At 41.9% G+C, this 17,338-nt stretch overlaps 1 protein-coding gene across 3 annotated transcripts in view; it reads right to left on the bottom strand.

Annotated features, from left to right (window-relative positions):
• Window positions 1–29: 29 nt before the first annotated feature.
• Window positions 30–17,338, bottom strand: part of ash1l (ash1 (absent, small, or homeotic)-like (Drosophila)) — a 28,997-nt gene continuing 11,688 nt past the window's right edge. Inside the window, exons 5-27 of one of the 3 annotated variants that reach the window (XM_034891310.1) lie at window positions 15,375–16,041; window positions 15,047–15,220; window positions 14,821–14,915; window positions 14,442–14,515; window positions 14,238–14,283; window positions 13,894–14,002; window positions 13,491–13,697; window positions 13,168–13,314; window positions 10,671–10,779; window positions 10,375–10,524; window positions 9,834–9,901; window positions 9,480–9,646; window positions 8,649–8,801; window positions 8,327–8,381; window positions 7,751–7,883; window positions 5,887–6,162; window positions 5,360–5,446; window positions 5,154–5,244; window positions 4,705–4,843; window positions 4,409–4,581; window positions 3,885–4,051; window positions 3,111–3,564; window positions 30–2,317 (exon numbers count right to left, since the gene is read on the bottom strand). In XM_034891310.1, coding sequence (XP_034747201.1) covers window positions 2,226–2,317; window positions 3,111–3,564; window positions 3,885–4,051; window positions 4,409–4,581; window positions 4,705–4,843; window positions 5,154–5,244; window positions 5,360–5,446; window positions 5,887–6,162; window positions 7,751–7,883; window positions 8,327–8,381; window positions 8,649–8,801; window positions 9,480–9,646; window positions 9,834–9,901; window positions 10,375–10,524; window positions 10,671–10,779; window positions 13,168–13,314; window positions 13,491–13,697; window positions 13,894–14,002; window positions 14,238–14,283; window positions 14,442–14,515; window positions 14,821–14,915; window positions 15,047–15,220; window positions 15,375–16,041 — 3,833 coding nt within the window. In that variant the 3' untranslated portion in view covers window positions 30–2,225. Of the gene's footprint in view, window positions 2,318–3,083; window positions 3,565–3,884; window positions 4,052–4,408; window positions 4,582–4,704; window positions 4,844–5,153; window positions 5,245–5,359; window positions 5,447–5,886; window positions 6,163–7,750; window positions 7,884–8,326; window positions 8,382–8,648; window positions 8,802–9,479; window positions 9,647–9,833; window positions 9,902–10,374; window positions 10,525–10,670; window positions 10,780–13,167; window positions 13,315–13,490; window positions 13,698–13,893; window positions 14,003–14,237; window positions 14,284–14,441; window positions 14,516–14,820; window positions 14,916–15,046; window positions 15,221–15,374; window positions 16,042–17,338 lie in introns of all 3 variants that reach the window. The other 2 variants (XM_034891308.1, XM_034891309.1) reach the window with 2 other exon arrangements.

The raw sequence follows: 17,338 nt of genomic DNA on the forward strand, positions 1-17,338 counted from the left end.
TACAAACTTTTAAGGAGTGGAAGAAGATCTTTGACAAACTGTACACATCACAAAATGTCTGCCAGTCTGCCATTTACAATGCTTGCATCTTATTTTGTGATTGTCTAAAAATAACTAAAACACACAAAACACACAAATACAAGTACAAGCATCATACAATGACTGCTATCACAAAACAGAACAATTTCCTATTTGAAAGACAAAACAAAAAAAACAATAACATGATATTGGGCTGACAGCTTTACTTTTGTTTCTGTCACCATTTAAAAATATCATAACATTTTTATGTTGGTTTGTTTTTTTAGTGTTCAACACTTTGCAGCAAAAAACAAGGAGTACATTTCTCCTTTAAAAGAAATATTATTAACAATATTCAGTGACAAAGATGTCATTGCTGAGTCACTGACTTGTCCCAATGCCTTCTGTGTCCATTTGACATTCTTCTCGCTCATGCAGTACATAGATGAATTTCATTTATAGGCAACGAAAACTCAGCTTAAGTTTTTATGTCGTCAGGACAGTTACAGTGAGATTTTCTGGACATTAAAAAAATTATTTTCCTCAAAGCTTAAGTGTCTTCATTATGGTAATACAAACGGAAGAAATTATAATATTATCATTACTATAATAATCATAATACATTTAGGGCTGACTTCTGTACAGTACAATAATAAACAAAATCATTTTTTAAGATATTGCTTTTGGAGACACTCCTCAAGTGTGTATATTTACATAACTTGGCACTGTACAGCTTCCTGTTCCCCCTCTCTTCCTCCGTCACGGTCTCATTCTCGTCACTTCTCTGTCAGTTAACCACGCTGGGACATTGCAGGCTGTCCCTTTTTAGAAGAGGCAGTGGGGGGAGGGGGGATTCTCATCAAATATCACAATTTCTTTTAAAACATTCTCCATGGCAACAAGGAACATAGTCTAAAGACAAAAAAGATCTTAAGTCCCTTCCCCTCCCAATATACAGTATACACCGCCCCACCCGTCTCACAGAATACAGTATAAGAAAATATGACCATCACGATACATTTTATGTTTAAGTAAGTATTGTACTCCATAGTTTTCTTAAAACTGTTAATTGCCATCGAGCCCTTAATTTTTTCAATTTTTTTTTAAAAAGGTATATCTTCAAGAAATCTGGCAGAATACAGACACAAGTGTGTATGCACGCATACACTTGCACACAAGGCAGTCGGAGAGCACAGCTGTAAGGCGTTGACGCTGGTGTCTCCCCCGAAACGCCTGATTTAGTTAAGCTGGTGAATCATGTTACTTTGAAAAAGATGGCAAAGCTGACTGCCTCGCTAGAAAATTAAAGATTAAAATTAAAACCTCAACAAGACACTTTGACTGACAAAAGCGCACACTCAATCTTCCGTCCCCCTCTCTTTGCTCTAAAAACACCCCCCCCCCCAATTCTGTTCCTAAATGAGTTAGAACAGTATAACAGGAAAAAGATAAAATACTTTTTAACTCGCTTTTTTTCAGACTGCATCCTCCAATACTGTGATAGTGTTAGTGTGTTGTCGTTATAGATACATTACACAGAGCTTCACAATATCCATGGTACCAAAAGTGCAGTTCACCACCCTCATCTCTCTTTCTCATGAGCAGCATCTGAGCACACTGCTCAACTTACATTTCTCCTATTTCATTCTCCCCCATGGTCTTCAGCTGATTTTCTCTATTCTGTTATATTTAATCATTGCAGCTAGTTCCCACTAGGGGGAACAATTCTCCAGCATTCACATCCCCACTGCCTGAAACCATCCCTCCATCCCTATTCAGTACCACTTGTTTCATTGATGATGCTTGGTAGGGGAATTCATCTACCCATGTCTCTACTATTCAATGCATTTAAGTGCATGGGTTGTGTCTCCTATGTTCACTTAAAAAAACAAAAACAAAGAATAACGTTTTGCATCATACTACTTAAATAAGCAAGAAGTCTGGGACAGCTCTCTCTTCATGCTCCTTGATAACTTTTGAACAGCTGAAATTACCATGGAGTCAGCGCTTCCAAACCCCCTCCACCCTCTCAGAGTAGAGATGACAGTCTTGGAAGAGGTAAACCGGAAGAGGCCCCCAGGGATACATTGGGGTCCTTAATGGTTGGACAACAGACAATGCTGCATTTCCCTTCTTGCTGTCTCTCCATGTTCCGCCCCTTGCTCACAAAAGTGAAAGGCCGTGTGCTTGACAGGCGAGTAGCAACATTATTTTCTGCCCACGAAATCACCGAATCCAAGCGCCCGTCGCCGTAGCCGCCGCCCTGCACCCTCCTCCAGGAGATAAGTGACATCTATGGCTGAAGAACATAAAGAGAGAGGGGGGAGCTTATAAACCGCTGACATACAAGGTATAATATTAAAGGAACAGCAAAGGTAAAGGCAATGTGTCTCTTCTGTTACTGATGCATCAAGCTTCCAATTGCTCAAAGAGCCTGCCAGTGTTTGCAAATCTCAGAAACCACATATTGGACTATCAGAAAGGTGTGTTTGAATGTCAGCAAATTCTGTTCCATCCTTTGCAAGACTCATTCCTCCTCCTCTTCCTCCTCAATTGTTGTTCTTTCTAGTAATCCATAAATATAAAGTAACACTGATTGGTTTCTTTTTCATGCTTCATGACTGTTGCACGTCCCGGACTGGGACTCCCGGTGTCTTCGAGTAAAATACAGCCAAACTTCAGACCCAAAGCTTTAAGATTTGTTTAAGCAAGCTATTACCGCTAAGTTAACGTTACCTGCTGCCAAGTGTAAAGATCACTAGCTTCACAAGCGGTGATGCATGAAGTGGTATTGGATGTGGTATCAGAATATTTTTATAAGTATGAGTACATGAGCCCAGTATCAGACCCAATACTAGTATCGTTTCTCTGCATCCCTAATAACTAACATAAATAGCAATAAAAGCAGATTTTGCTTCGTTTTTATCCCCCACTCTCTCTAACAGAGTTTTTTTCCCCAACTTTGAACTCAACCATTCAGAAATAGTGTAATTAATGTGTTAGCCAACATGTTTAAATGATGCAAGTAATCAGAAACTTTAACCCTAAGTCATCTGTTGACCTACCCCCCTGCTTTGTTCCCGGTCCCTCACCATTCTTGTTGGGGGTTCTGTGCAGCAGATCCAGCAAAATTTTGTTGAGGCGTTCCCTCTGGGCCTCCCTCCTGCCCAGCACAGGGTGGTGCAGCGGTGAAGAAGCAGAGGACGACGGGAGTTCGAGCATCTCTCCTATCCGCTCTGCGGAACTGTCCGCCAGCTCCTTGTGCTGCTCAGACTCCTGCCCTTCCTCTTCCTCCTCATCTTCATCCTCGTCTCCCTCCTCTTCTCGTACCGCTCCTCTGGCCTTGGCTGAAAAAAGTTGAGGATCGTCGGGATTCATGTCCATGTCGTCCTCCTCTCCTCTCCCGTCTTCAGCCTCAAGTGGGAAGTCGTCACCCCGGTCGCAGGAGGAGGCGTCGTCCTCGCAGCCTCCAGCTCCTTTGGGTCGTTCGCTCTTCCAGGCAGAACGGCCCCCGTTCCTCTTGTAGTTGTCAGGAACATAGTGAGGCTGCAAAAATTTCACAATCAGGGTCAAACAGCAATTGCAAATACTTATAAAAAAATGTGTGCAACACAGTTTAGAAATAACAAAAGGAGTTCTGCAAACATGTGGTAGGTAGGTAGAGTTTCTCTCATTTTGTTCTGCTTAGCACCATGATCACCATTGTGATTATGTTGCCTAAACACTGAGCACAACAAGGTGCCAAGGCACAATATGCCTTGGGCTGTAATATTACCTCCACTCTTAAAATATATGCTGGTGTCTATAAATTAGTAATAGATCCCAGTACAGCAGCCCCACCCTGTCACAACCCCCATCACTCTCACCGAGAAGTCTCTTTTGGGTGCGAGCCGCTTGGGAAAGTGGTTGAAGGCATATGACTTGGTGCAGACTGGGTAGCGGTTGCGATGAATCTTGTAGAACAGGTGAGCCGACTTGTCCAAGCGGTAATCACAGATGTACACATCTTGCTCTTTTACACTCTTTGGTCGTCCTGAGGGAATTAACACACTTTAGAGGAGCCAGGAATGGCTGAAAGTTATGTATAAATATAAATATATAAATGTTATGTATAAATATTATAAATATCTGTATAAGCCTGTCTGAGGTCAGAGCTAAGCCAGAATGCGATTGTTTATTGTTTATCGTCTATTTATGAGCACTGTGCTGCTTCATATTTACACACACATTCACACTTGAGACAAGCACATCACATTTTTTACAGGTCACCGGATATCACTCAAGCAACAAGGTAACCTTAGAAGTAGTTGCTGAAAGAATTACTAATTATATTTGAAATTAACTCCATTCAAACCAGTGTGTGAGTTTGCACGAGTGTGTTCCCCCTCACCCTTGCAGTAAGTGTAGAGATCGAGGACACAGCAGGTTGCCACCACTGCCTCCAGGGGGATGATCTCGTAGAGCGGCATGCGGAACAACTCATTCTGATAGAACCGCCGTGATGGAGAATGATGCGTCTCGTGAGGACGGAAGTAGTGGTGTCCAAATGCAAACCTCTCACCCCTTTAGAGTTTGAGGGGATACAGAAAAGGCCAGCACATTAGCACGATAATATTCAAGAAACATGTAACCATTCTCACTTGCAGGTCTCTACAGTGTTTAAAATACTACATCTGATTAACTTACTTTTCATTTTTCCAGAGTTTCTCAATTCGGAAGATGTCAAGTTTGTCTCGGTTGACGTGAGACAAGAGACGGTAAGACTGTCTGACAGGCTGGCCTTCAGGCGTGCGTCTGCTGTCTCTCATCAGATACACACAGTCACCTGCACACAAGACAGACACTGACATTTGACAACTGACTGTCTGATATGCTGAAACTTTACAAGAATTTGACTCCTTGATACAAAAGTCAGCTGAAAGGTTGAGTATCACATCTCCGCTCAGTAGCACCTATTTTTTTGAATTTCAAAGAGGATCCAATTTTGGCAGGTCAATGATGATGTCAGGTTGTCCTGATGTACATTTGCACATCACTGCAACAAAATGAGAAGCTAAACCACTGAAGGGGCTCTAAAAGTACAGAGACAGGACCTTTCCAAGCAGTCGTGAGCTCATGATTGCTGAATTTTGTACCTTGATGTAGCAGCAGTTCATCTCGAAGGAGGCAGATGTAGTAAACAGAGCCAGCCTGGGCGTAGCTAGGCTGTGGTATCATGGGAACTTCCTGTAAAAAGAATAACACATATGGGTGAGATCAGACAGAAGAGGTTGGTGATACTTTAGGCCCAGAGAGGAACTAAGGTTCAGCATTCATGGCTGTTTCAATCGGATAGACGTACGTTGTCTACAGGCCGAGGGTCACATTGCTCACACAGGTAGTGCTCCACCTCGGTCTCCAGCCTCATGCAGTCAAAGTGCTGCCACACCTGGAGTGACAAAAACAATTGTTGAATTACATGAAAGCATAAAATGGATAATTGAATCAATTACTCTCCAGCTGGTTTCAACAGTGGCTCACTCTCAAAAACATGACAGTGATGTTCTGAGTCTGTATTACGAACAAAGAAAAAAACAATCTCCTTGATTCCCAACTGTGGTAGTTTGTGTTTGTAACTCTCGTTTTCTAAAAGAAATAACTGAAAATATACACAGGAGGACTGAATGCACACTCTTCTTTGGAAAATGGCCCTGAAAAATGAATTAGCTGAAGTCTTAAGACAAAGCACTCACTAGAACAGGTGTAACCAATCAGCCAGTGAGACTAAAGGGAAATTATGGAAATTCCATCTTTCTTTCTATGCTAATATAAATATAGATGTTGTTTACCCATTTCATTCAGTTCTACGTATGATACTTTGCTTCTTACCATGCACTTTTCACACTGGATCATTAGGCCTTCGTCCTTGTACATTCCACAGATGCAACGTATGATGTCGTCGTCCTTGTCGTGGGACCCCGGTCCTCCTCCTCCTCCCTGGTGGTGGCCATGGTCACGCTCCAGCGAATCCGAGCTGTCGGCCTCGCTTGCGGTCTCGCCCACGATCTCATCAATCTGGACAGCAGCTTCATGACGAGCGCTATAGTAGGCTTTCCGCAGCCGACACACGTCTCTGCCGACCGATGACTTTCTCCCGTAATATTTCTGGTGGGAGAACAACATAGTTGTAAATTAGGCTGCTTTATTTATTTATTTTTGCAAAAACAATAAAATTTACAGGAAGTCATCTTCGTGACTTTGTGTGTTCTGATGTACGGCACAAGAACAACACCTTACAAAACAGCATAAAGAGATGACATAAATCATTTATAAAAGGCAGAAGAATCCACATTTGATCCCAGGATTATACACTCATCACTCACGTCTCTCAGACAATACCTAGAAGCTCAACTGCGGGCAGGTCTAAGGGCAATTTACTGCGGAACAACGGTCAATGACACAAAAAAACTGTCTTCTCAGCTGCTTAAATTTTACAGACAACGCTACACTCAACAACTCTCAATGTAATAATAGACCACATTTCCCTCACACTTTTTTCAGTCTGGCAAACAGGGTCTTGGGACCAAAGGCTGAATCTAATTTAGACGTCTACTTCAGACTTCTCTGACTGGAAGAGTAAGCTCCTCTGAGAGTTTTCAAGTGGCACTTGTTTCAACTGCTAAGCTATACTGATGTTAATCAAATGGGCTTGCAATGTGTACACAGAGGATCAGCAGTCATGCAGTTATATCCCATTTGGGAGATGTTTGTGTGCGAGACAAAAAAAAAGAAATTAACTTAGTGAGTAGGAGGAAGAATGTGTTAGAGCTGCACAGTAACAACTTGAATGATCATTTTGATGAGGCTTTTTGATATTGATTGGGTCTAAGTGAGACTCAAGTGTTCCTGTGATTCTTTATTTTTTTTTACGGGTGAATGATGAAGACTACCGCATTCATTATGCAATTGCCATAATGATTTTTGTAAGTATTGTTGGCATACTGTACATCTCATAGGTAGAGAAGATCTAAACATTGATAAAGCATTTAGTTTTATAAATAATTTTCAAATGATGAGTCTTTTGGCAGTAGGTTTATCCTTCAGCACCATCTAATAGGGCATTTCCACTGTAGGAACATCCTCAGGTGACCATGATCCTTTTGAAGAACTCAGAATCTCAACCTGAGTTTTGATCATGGGAACCAAGTGTTGAACCAAATATACTTTCTGTAAGATAGATCCAAGTGTAAAAGTCTGTTTTTTTTCATTTTATTTTAAGATTGTTTTTGGGGCATTTTTAGGCCTTTATTGACGAGACAGCTGAAGACATGAAAGGGGGGAGAGAAGGGAAATGACATGCAGCAAAGGGCCGCAGGTAGGAGTCAAACCCGGGCCCGCTGCGTCAAGGAGAAAACCTCTATATATGGGCCCCAGCTCTACCAACTGAGCTAACGGGCTACAATTCTGTTTTATATCATTAATTGTACTACTCTTTGGTGGTTCCAGAACCATCAAGGCGATGCTTGCCAGGCTTAATGCAGCTGATTGGTCAAACAGATGCTGTGGCAAATACTACAAAGAAGCACTGTGTGTATTTCAGTTTTGTTGACTGTCAAAGTTCATCCTTTCAAATACTTTGTTCTTCTCCCAGAAACATGTGTTGCTTAACCGACAGAACCATTAAATCATTTATGCAAAGAGACACAAACAGCAGGGGATCATAAATTTAAGCAACTGATTTACACCTGCTTACCTCAGCATTACGGAACACTTTGAGCATGTCTGTATCAAACGATTCAACTGTCTTGTAGTGGCCGGTGAGGATTTGCTTCTCGATGGTGCTCAGGTCCAGAGGGTCAGACACCTTCTCATAGTACTGGCTGTTCCTGAAGGCACACAAAACCAGCAGGATTAGTCCCTGCAAATCTGGTTTAAAAACGTTCAAAACGTGTTAAGTCTGAGCATGAGCATCACCAAAAACAACAATATTTAATAACATTTGGTGCATACAAATCCTTGAGTCTATAGAGATGTTAAGGATGGCCCAGTGGCGGCCAACTATGACAGTGTAAGTACCATGTAGCCAAAGACAAATTATGAGCTGCAAAGTATTGCAGCTTGACACAAAGTGATTACTATCAATACTAAAAGAAGAATCAAAGCTCAGGCTGTCACAGCTGAAATGTGTGGCACAAGATAAAACTGTTACACTATGTGGGTACTGCACACTGATAGAGCAGATAACACAGTAACACTGCTGTGTGGTAAACAGTAAACATTATGAATAAACTAGACAAAATGCAGGTGGGCACTTTTACACTCTTCTTACCTTTTTCTGGATGGGAGGTTCACCAGGGGAGCAGCAAGTGTCTGGCCGGCTGAATCTGAGGGAAGATAGAAGAATAACATTCCTGTCATCATTTTTCAATCAAGTGCCTTTTCATTCAGTGAATATTAGATATTAGAGCCACTGACAGATTTGTTTTAGAGGCCTGATCAGACCTCAGATCCGGCTAGAGGTCATACTAATGAGAATGTTTAATAGAGTAGTACAATAGAAAGTTACAAATTTTACTGGTGCCTACACAACCATACCACATGGGCACATACTATTTATATATATACACACACACACACACACACACACTAACCCTTATAGCTGGTGATCATGTCACAAATCTCCTTAAAGATGTGTGCAAGACGAGCAGTGCGTGTGACTTCTGTGTTTTCCTCAGCGGCGGCGAGTCTCCGTGTGCGTACCGACCGCGACGTCTGCAGGGCCGAGAACTGCGTCAGGAACACGTCTAGAAACAGGGCAGGAGTATTCAAATCATTTATTTGTTTCAGTTACATGCTCAAGAAGTTGTTGCTACATTAGAAAATATGCATATACATGTACCTCTTTCACACCACTAACCAGGGTTGGGCCAGGGTTGTCTGAACAGTGTTCAACCCTTCTTTAAGAAATTCAAACCAAGACAGTAAACATGGTTCTATTCCTAGTCATGACAGTTAAGAAACCATCTTTGCAGTGGCTTTTGCACCTTTGTAATAGTCCAGCAAGTTGTTTATTCTCCCAATCAAGTGTTAGGTTTGTGTTGTGTCTTTGAACAAGAGTCATACTTCTCAATACTGTGTTGTACTTCCAGCTCCAGAGACTATTTTGCAGCAGCACTGTGGCTTTTCCTGGTGCTTAGCTTAGCCCCGCCCATGACGATTGGGACTGGTTTAAAGAAATGCAAATATATAAGAGTGCATCTTTCTCCCATCCCAGAATGCTGTGTGGACCAACCAGACCCTCCACCGCCGCGTTGCAAAGCAAGGGCTGGCAAAGCGAGACTAGCCTGGGTTGACCCTGATTGAGCCATTGGTGTAAAAGGGTTATTAGCTAACAAGTTTACCCTGACACAATTCAGCTATAACAGAACTTATTCTTACATTTATATCACAATCCCTTTACATCTTTAAGCCTGTACACTCACCTGACTTAATGTTGCCGTCGTCACGGATTACTCCCCCCCAGCGTGTATACAAGGACAGGCTGCTGGCGTCCCTCTCTCTCTCACCCTCTCTCTTCAGCAGCTCCTGTTTCTCCCTCATCTTCTCCCAGTTCCTCAGGAGAAACACTCGATGCTTCAGCACAAAGTTCCTGATAATTAAGTGAGAGAGAACAGGAGCATGAAGACAGCGTGTGAGTGTTAACATCAATGACTCCCACTTCACAAAAAAATTAAGCTTTTGTTTTAGTAATATAAACATTATTAACATCAGTGTATTTAGAGAAAAAGTTCTGTTTTCGTTATGTATTGCTTGTGTGTCAGTTTGTGGGTGTTTACCTCTCTCTGTTGGACATGGGCTTCATGAGATGAGGGTAAAACTTGTTGCTGTCACTTGACTCTTCCTCCTGAAAATAAAGAAAATTGTCTTATTGGAAATCTACCATTAGCTAATGAGGTTACGTATAACTCTTGTTCTCATTTCCAAGTTCAATCAGAATTTGAAACCACAAAGTATATTACTAAAATAATTACATTAAAAATATACTTTTATATACTGTACATGTGAGGTCATACCATTCAGCCTAAAATCAAAAGTATGCCCTGTAAGGTATTCTGAGTTACTTTTTTTACCTCGTGGCCCATTAAGAGTACCTAAGAGACACAGACACAATCATGCCCTACATAGACACTGCATCTGATATTTAATAAGACACCACTACACTTTTATCAACCAGGCAAGAGCTTTAGCTAGATATTAATAGGCTATAAAGGTTATAGTAAAAGTGTTGCTTTTCTCTAGCAAAAATAGTATCTGATCTTAAGTACTAGTGATCCGATACCAACACAGGTTCTATTTTTATGTACATTGATCACTTACTCGTTTCTTGAGTTGGTGTTTGGACTTCCTCTTCTCCTTGAGCCGACCCAGCCGCCGCGTCCCACCTGTCTTTCCAGGCAGGCCGTTTATACGCTGGCTCTTCCCTCCGATGATGCCCCGGCAGCTTTCCGAGCCACACTTACACACTTGCTGTAAAGTAGAGAAAAGGTGAGTTGTAACAGGTGAGAAAAGGATTGTGCCAAGATAAAAAGCAGCTGTGATGACACTGCTCTGAACATGAAATATGTGAAAGTGTTATTCCATTAGGAGGTCAAAGATGGTCGCTGGTGCTTTACCTGCTCTTCTGTATTGAATGAATGGAAGTTGTAGTCATAAGTGAGCTCAGTGCCGCTGGTGATGTCCTTAAGAGCAAAGAGACCTATTCTATACACCCCATTTACCGACCTAAGAGGGGAGTCACAAGGAAGTTGCGTGAGAGAATGCAGAATTCATATTATGAATTTTATCATTAATTATAAAGCCTGAGGAAGTTTGTTAAATAAACAACATTAAAATTAACTACTGTAAATTTGCAATATTGAAGTTAAAGGACAAGAAAGTTAAAGGATATTAAGAAAGTCGGAAAAATAATTTAGTGCACATAGCCTCTGAAGTGTTTTGATCTGTCAGGAGGTTACTAGATGTCTATGTTAAGAGTTGAAATTTCCTGATAAATGTTCAAGATAACATCATATCAGTGTAAATGTAATAGGGAAACAAAATTAAGTTACTTCAAACAAGTTATTATGCAAAAGGCACCAGAATAGATAAAATAATGTTAAAAATTCCAATCTGAACAAAAAAATCATGTCATTTTCAAGTCAAACTTTCCCATCTAAGGAAAAAGAAACAACATCCAAAACAAGATGGAGACCATTATGTAAGAGGGGTATGAGTAAATATATAATCCCACTGTGGGCATGTTTGACGAAAAGTTTCTGTCATGACTTTAAGCAATGTTAAACCAGCCCTGTTGGAACTGGCCCGGTTTTCATTTGTTCAATTTGGCAAACCCTCAACAAGTTGCCCTCCCTATTTTTCCCTTCTCCAAACGAAAGCAGTGCTCCAGCTTTTCACCATTCTTCTAAGAATAAAGCACACTATTCTGTTTGCCAGCCACTTGATAATTTATTCCTTCTATAGGGGTAAAAAGCTGGTTCAGCGCATTGTCTTCAGGCACTACAGCTGTAGCTAAGGCCCGGCTCCATGTAATCTCTCTTCTGTGACAAGATAGATGACTCGTCCGGCTTTGTGCTGAAAATCCTCCATCCTTGTGGAGGCTTTTATTTCAGCCAAGCCACTCTACATTACACACACAAGCAGCCACTCATATACACTGACCAGTGTCCTACATTATGAGCTTGTCTATGTGGAGGGCACAGTGGACTCTCTGGAGGTCATTAGCTGTCCACAATCAAACCCTCTAAACTGTGTTGAACACATGTTGAAGATTTACCATATAAAGGCAAACCACGTCTTAAAGAAAAATCTAAGTAGGTCTGGCTTATTAAAGTCTGGCACAGGGAGGCCTGCTCAGCCAGGTCTCCAATTGCAGTGGCTTTAGCCATTCTGGGAGACCAATCCCTCAGGAAACCAGTGAGTTGTTTTGGCGTGGTGCAAGGCCTTTAAGACATTTAGGTCTCTGAACACTGGCAGAGACTGACTGAGGTGATCTCATCAGATTACCACATTAATAAGGTTTGGGTTTCAAGACAGAGCATTCTCATTTACAATGAAGTGCACCTGCTACACGTGTCCCTTTTAGAGCTTGTGTAAGATATCCAAACAAGGGCAACTTAATATTAGCCAACATGCACTGTGGCTACTTATCTGTATCTTAGGTTAAAGTGTTTTAACTGTATATCTTTAATAAATCCACATAACTTAAACAAACCCACCACCTATTATCTGTTAACATAAGTGATAAAATCAAGAATAAAATAACTGTGGCAGGATTTGTGTGGCTTGGCTGGCATTGTCTCTATTTGGATCATACCATAGCAAAAATATTATTTCTATGCTAAAGATCTTTCTGTCTTTTCTGGTACTTTCCCTGTACTCTGTTTGCCTCATACTGAGTGAGTAAGAAATTACCCAGCTCACCCAAATCATTAGCACACAAACAGATAGCAATTAACTGAAACTATTAAGGTAATAGCTGGTATTTTCCAGTTCGTTAACCGTAATGGACGGAAGCATTTAGAAAAACAAAATAATGAATTATCAAACTGGGACATTTTCCAATCTGCTTCTCCCACTTTCTTCTTTAATAATACTGTTGATGTACCAGACAGTCCTTAAAGGTTCCCTGTGGAGTTTTAGACCTCCAGTAGAGCCACAGAGCTGTTTTTCAATGAGTAAGGAGGACACACATGCATCTGGACAAATGCAGGTGACGCAATACAGTCATAGCAATGGTGTCACACTATTCTACTGATCTACAAGGGGCGTTAGCGCTACTATATGCTGAAATGCGCCAACAAAAAGGAGGAGAAGAAGCCAACTGCAAGTCAATAAACGGATGTAAACAATAGTGGATTTAAGCAATGCTGGATTTAAAAGTCTCTCATTTGGGAAACAAATCAGAAACCAAAAGTGAACAATTTATATTTTTGGGTTTCATACTAATGCAGTTCATTCCACGCCCGACTCAATTATCCGACCTTAACAACTTGTGGCAACTGCTCTTGCTCATGCCTGAAAAGGCTTAGCCAAATCTGTGGTTTGGTGATAAACCAAAAGCACCACAAGGACATCAGGAGGGAACTGGTCTAAATCTGCCAGGACACCCACCACTTCTGCATCTCACAGTTGGGTTCACAGCTGTGGTTTATGAAGCGTGCCTCATTGCCCATTCTGTAGCTGTCGATCACCATGCCGCTATCCAGGTTCAGACAGTATTGGCCACTGTGGGAAAAGTACTGCTCCATCATACGGCTCCTGAAATATGGTAGGAGAGACGTAGTGGAACATAAAAAAAAGAAAAGATAAATTAACTTGTGAACAGTCATACACAGATGCAGAATATTCTAAATCTTCTGACATCCACATATTTTTGTGGCAAGTCTGCCACCCAACAAGGATTTCTTGCATTATAGGTGACCCGATTGTCTCACCTAAACTCCTGTTCGCTAACCACCTCTCCCAGGTACTCGATGATAAACTGTCCAGAGCGAAGAGTTTCCTTGGTGCGGATGCCCCAGCCCTTGCCCTCAGCACGGAATCGCTCCAGACACTGGACCCAGTCATGTCTCTGGATGTGCTGGTTGTCACACTGATCACCAGATGGACACGTGCTGGGGGAGCACTCAGCAAAACTCATCCTGCAGAAATATGAAATGATTTTTTTTTTTTTTTTTAAAGGCGGTTGAAGCTGACTCTTGACACTATGTATACCCTTTCTTCACTTGTGTTTCATTACTAAACCAACTTTACAACACTGTGCCTAAACAAACACAACTGAACCTGAGTACTGATTCTTACAATGTAATCAATGGGAAACCTGTGATTTGTCTTTACCTATTCAGACAATCATCCATGCAGCCTTTTTCAGTTGAGTCCTCACGTGGTCTACAGCTGCATGTAGTTGTTTCATAACCAGAAAGAGGCTTCACATCCACGTAGACATCTGTGACACAACCAGGGGATTACCGTTTTACATCTAGAGTTATTGACAGTCTCACGAAGTGTGACCAGCAGTGGCAGCATCAAGCATTGTTAAATCCTGTTTTGCAAACAATGCATACAATTCATAACAAGGATAACAACAGTTAAAGCAACTAACAAAGATATGCAAGCACATACAGTGATCTGGCTGCAAATTATATTTTGGCTAAATCACTGGAACAAAGCCAGATACTCACTCGATCTGATCTTTTTATAAAGGGGGACATCCGGCCTCTTGTAAAGCTGAAACACAAAAACCGAACGGTAAACACAAAGGGGTTTAAAGACAAATACTTATGTGGACCTTGACTGGGGCTGTACATTTTGAAATTACATGTCAGTAACTCACTGTGAGCATGGGAAAACCCTAAAAACATGTAATGCACAACATGATTGATCACCTGATCGTGTTTCCACAGCCATAAGATGTCGTAAGGCAACTGGAAATCAATGCGCTTCTGTCTCAGGTACTTTCCTGAAAAAACAACGTTGGGGAAATTTTGGAAGGAGACAAAAAAATTAGAACTGAAGTAGAAAGAGTGGTTGGCTTTTAGTCAACAAAACTGACTAATCTAACTTCATGAGACAGTTGAATGTTTTACCTAGAAACATGACTGATGTCAATAAACCTTTAAGAGCACCAGAAAACATAAATAACTCAAATAAGATTTGGTGAGTGTTTTAAAAGACTGGACGTAACTTTGGTTGTCATTACATGTTTAAATACTGTGTTATAAGAATAGGAAGTGCGATGCAAAAGTGATCCTTTTTGGGACTCACCAACGTGTATAGGAGCTGGAAACAATCCATGCTCATGTTCCCCAGGTATGTACTCAAGCTTCTCTTTCTTTAGCTGCAGAAGCTGACTCCGTGGGCTGCGAGGTGTGGTACAGAAATGGTAAAATGTTAAGTTTTTGCTCCAGAAAAACTGGATATTGTGTATTGACATCTAAGACAACAAACATTTTCAGAAGAAGATTTAGTTTGAGATTTCTGTAGAACTCACTCTTCGATCTTGTACACATCAGAGTAAAGTCCCGCCTTCTGAAACTTCTTCTTTGGAGGTCTAGCTGGTCTCTTCTCCCGTGGTCTGGTTATGGGCATGGGCGGAGCTTGTTCCTTGGAGACGGTGGCTGGGCGTTCCGGGGAGCAGTGACCATCTGGCTTGCTTTCAACTGAACTAAAAATAGAACCATGACTTGGTTTCTAGTGACTTCTGGTTTTAATAATGTTCCTTTAAATACCAGCATTGAATCCTAACATTTATACTCAGTGTAAATCTGTGTCAGTATCCCACAGCTCAGAATTTTAGGTATAAAGGTTAATTTGCTTACCTACGAAAGTGCTGGAGCTCATCCTGGGTAAGCCAGCTACTTCCTGTCCCAGCTCTGGACATGGCTACCAGGTTGCCCAGGTTCTCCTCTCTATCCGGTAATCGCTCCTCAGTCTCTTCTACCTCCCCGTCCTCTTCTTCTTCCTCTTCTTCCTCATCCCCATCTCCGTCCCAGTGCTTCTTCTTCTGACTTTTTCTATGCTGACCCTGGACTACCGACTCAATAGCATCTGTTACAGTGTCCCCCTCCCACCCTCGGCCCCCTGCTGGCCGTTCCGCTCCTCTGTCCCTGTGCCGGGTCTGGTTCAACTCAACTACTGGTGGTGGTGATGGCGGCGGGGAGGGTAACGGGTGTTTCCTGGGACGTCCGGGGCCCCTCTTCTTCACAACGTTGTTTCCTGTGCGAGCCTGTCTCTGTAGCTTCTTGGCACGCAGGATTTTGTTGACATGGTGCAGGCTGTGTTTGGATGGCTGAGCCCGATGGGATTGATGGGGCAGGGAGGCATCCAGGCAACTGTCCTGAGAGGGGGAGAGGCAGGAGGAGGAAGCAGAGCCATGGGAGTGAAATAGTGAAGGTTGGTGATGGTGCTGCTGCCGATGATGCATGGATCCTTCATGCCCTTCAGGGGCAGAGAGGGCTACACCTCTTGTCTGGAGACCTGATGACCCTAGTCAAAGAAGAGAAGAAAATAAATACTACATATTAGGTAAAAGTTGTTACCAGTACAGGGAGTAGTTGTTATTCACCATCACTCAGCAGCTCAGACTCTCCCCTTGACGCTTTACATCACTTTCCAATGTCATATCTTGTTCAAATTTCTTCTTTCCTCATTTAAATGATTCTTTAACTGACATTTCACCCTCGTCTTCCACACTTTCCCCTTCCTACTTCCCATCCTTTGACATCGTAAGAATTTGCTTCAGTTTCCACACATCGTCCTCTTTTTTCCCCTCATCACCCTGACTTCCTCACCCTCTCCCTTCTTCCTACCCTTGCCTTACCTTAGAAAACCCTTCCCTCAATATTTCTACATCTTTTAATCAATCTCACACTCATCCCAGTCTTCTAAGAACTATGAGCACCTCTTCCTTCACAACTTAAAACGTGTGACTCCACTCTATTTATTCCCCCCAACATCTTTATACTTTATTTGCCCCTCTTTCAGTCAACAAAGGAAGACATTTAATACCTATCACTTTTTTGCCCCTAGATAAGAAAGCTTAAAAAAAAAGGATTTTGGACGGGGACGCCAAAAAAGAATACTAAATATTGCGTATTTCTAAGGTGGAAAAGTTGCAAAAAAAGCAAATGAAACAGATCATACATATTTAGGTTATTACATCTATACTATACTTGTTATGTAACTGGTATACATCTAACAACACCATCATTATCTGTCATACATGACTCCAGGTTTAGTGAAAGACGGTTGTCCCATGTCCAGCGACCCACAAAGACTAGCCTAGTCACAGAAAGAACTAAGTCACCAGGTAAGACAGACCAATTAACTAGTTTATCAGAGAGAACAGTTTTAACTAGTGCACGACCACTGGCCCACCTCCCTGTGTTATGTGAACAGCTTAGCATACGATCATGATAGGTTATCATGAATGGGTTAAATATGGCTTACTAAACAGTAGTTGACAGAAACAAACACTTTCTTCTTGCATTTTCCTTTTTTTGCTACATATTATGCTTGGCTTCCCTTACAGTCCCATTTCCCCACTCTCACTCTCAACCTATACGTCTCAGTCAGTATGCATTTACCTACTTTTATCATTCCCCACCTGTCTTTTGACCTCTTCTACCTTTACAGTCTGTGACCGCTGGGTGACCCCGAGTCCTGAGCTCTAATCCAGGATTACCCCAGCATGGTTTGAACTGCACCATGCTGCCTCAACAGGGACATTACAGCTTCCCATCTCAGTTACTAACATGCACATAAACATCCACCCTACCGGTGC

The sequence above is a fragment of the Etheostoma cragini genome, chromosome 14, assembly GCF_013103735.1.
Source record: "Etheostoma cragini isolate CJK2018 chromosome 14, CSU_Ecrag_1.0, whole genome shotgun sequence".
Lineage (NCBI taxonomy): Eukaryota > Metazoa > Chordata > Actinopteri > Perciformes > Percidae > Etheostoma > Etheostoma cragini.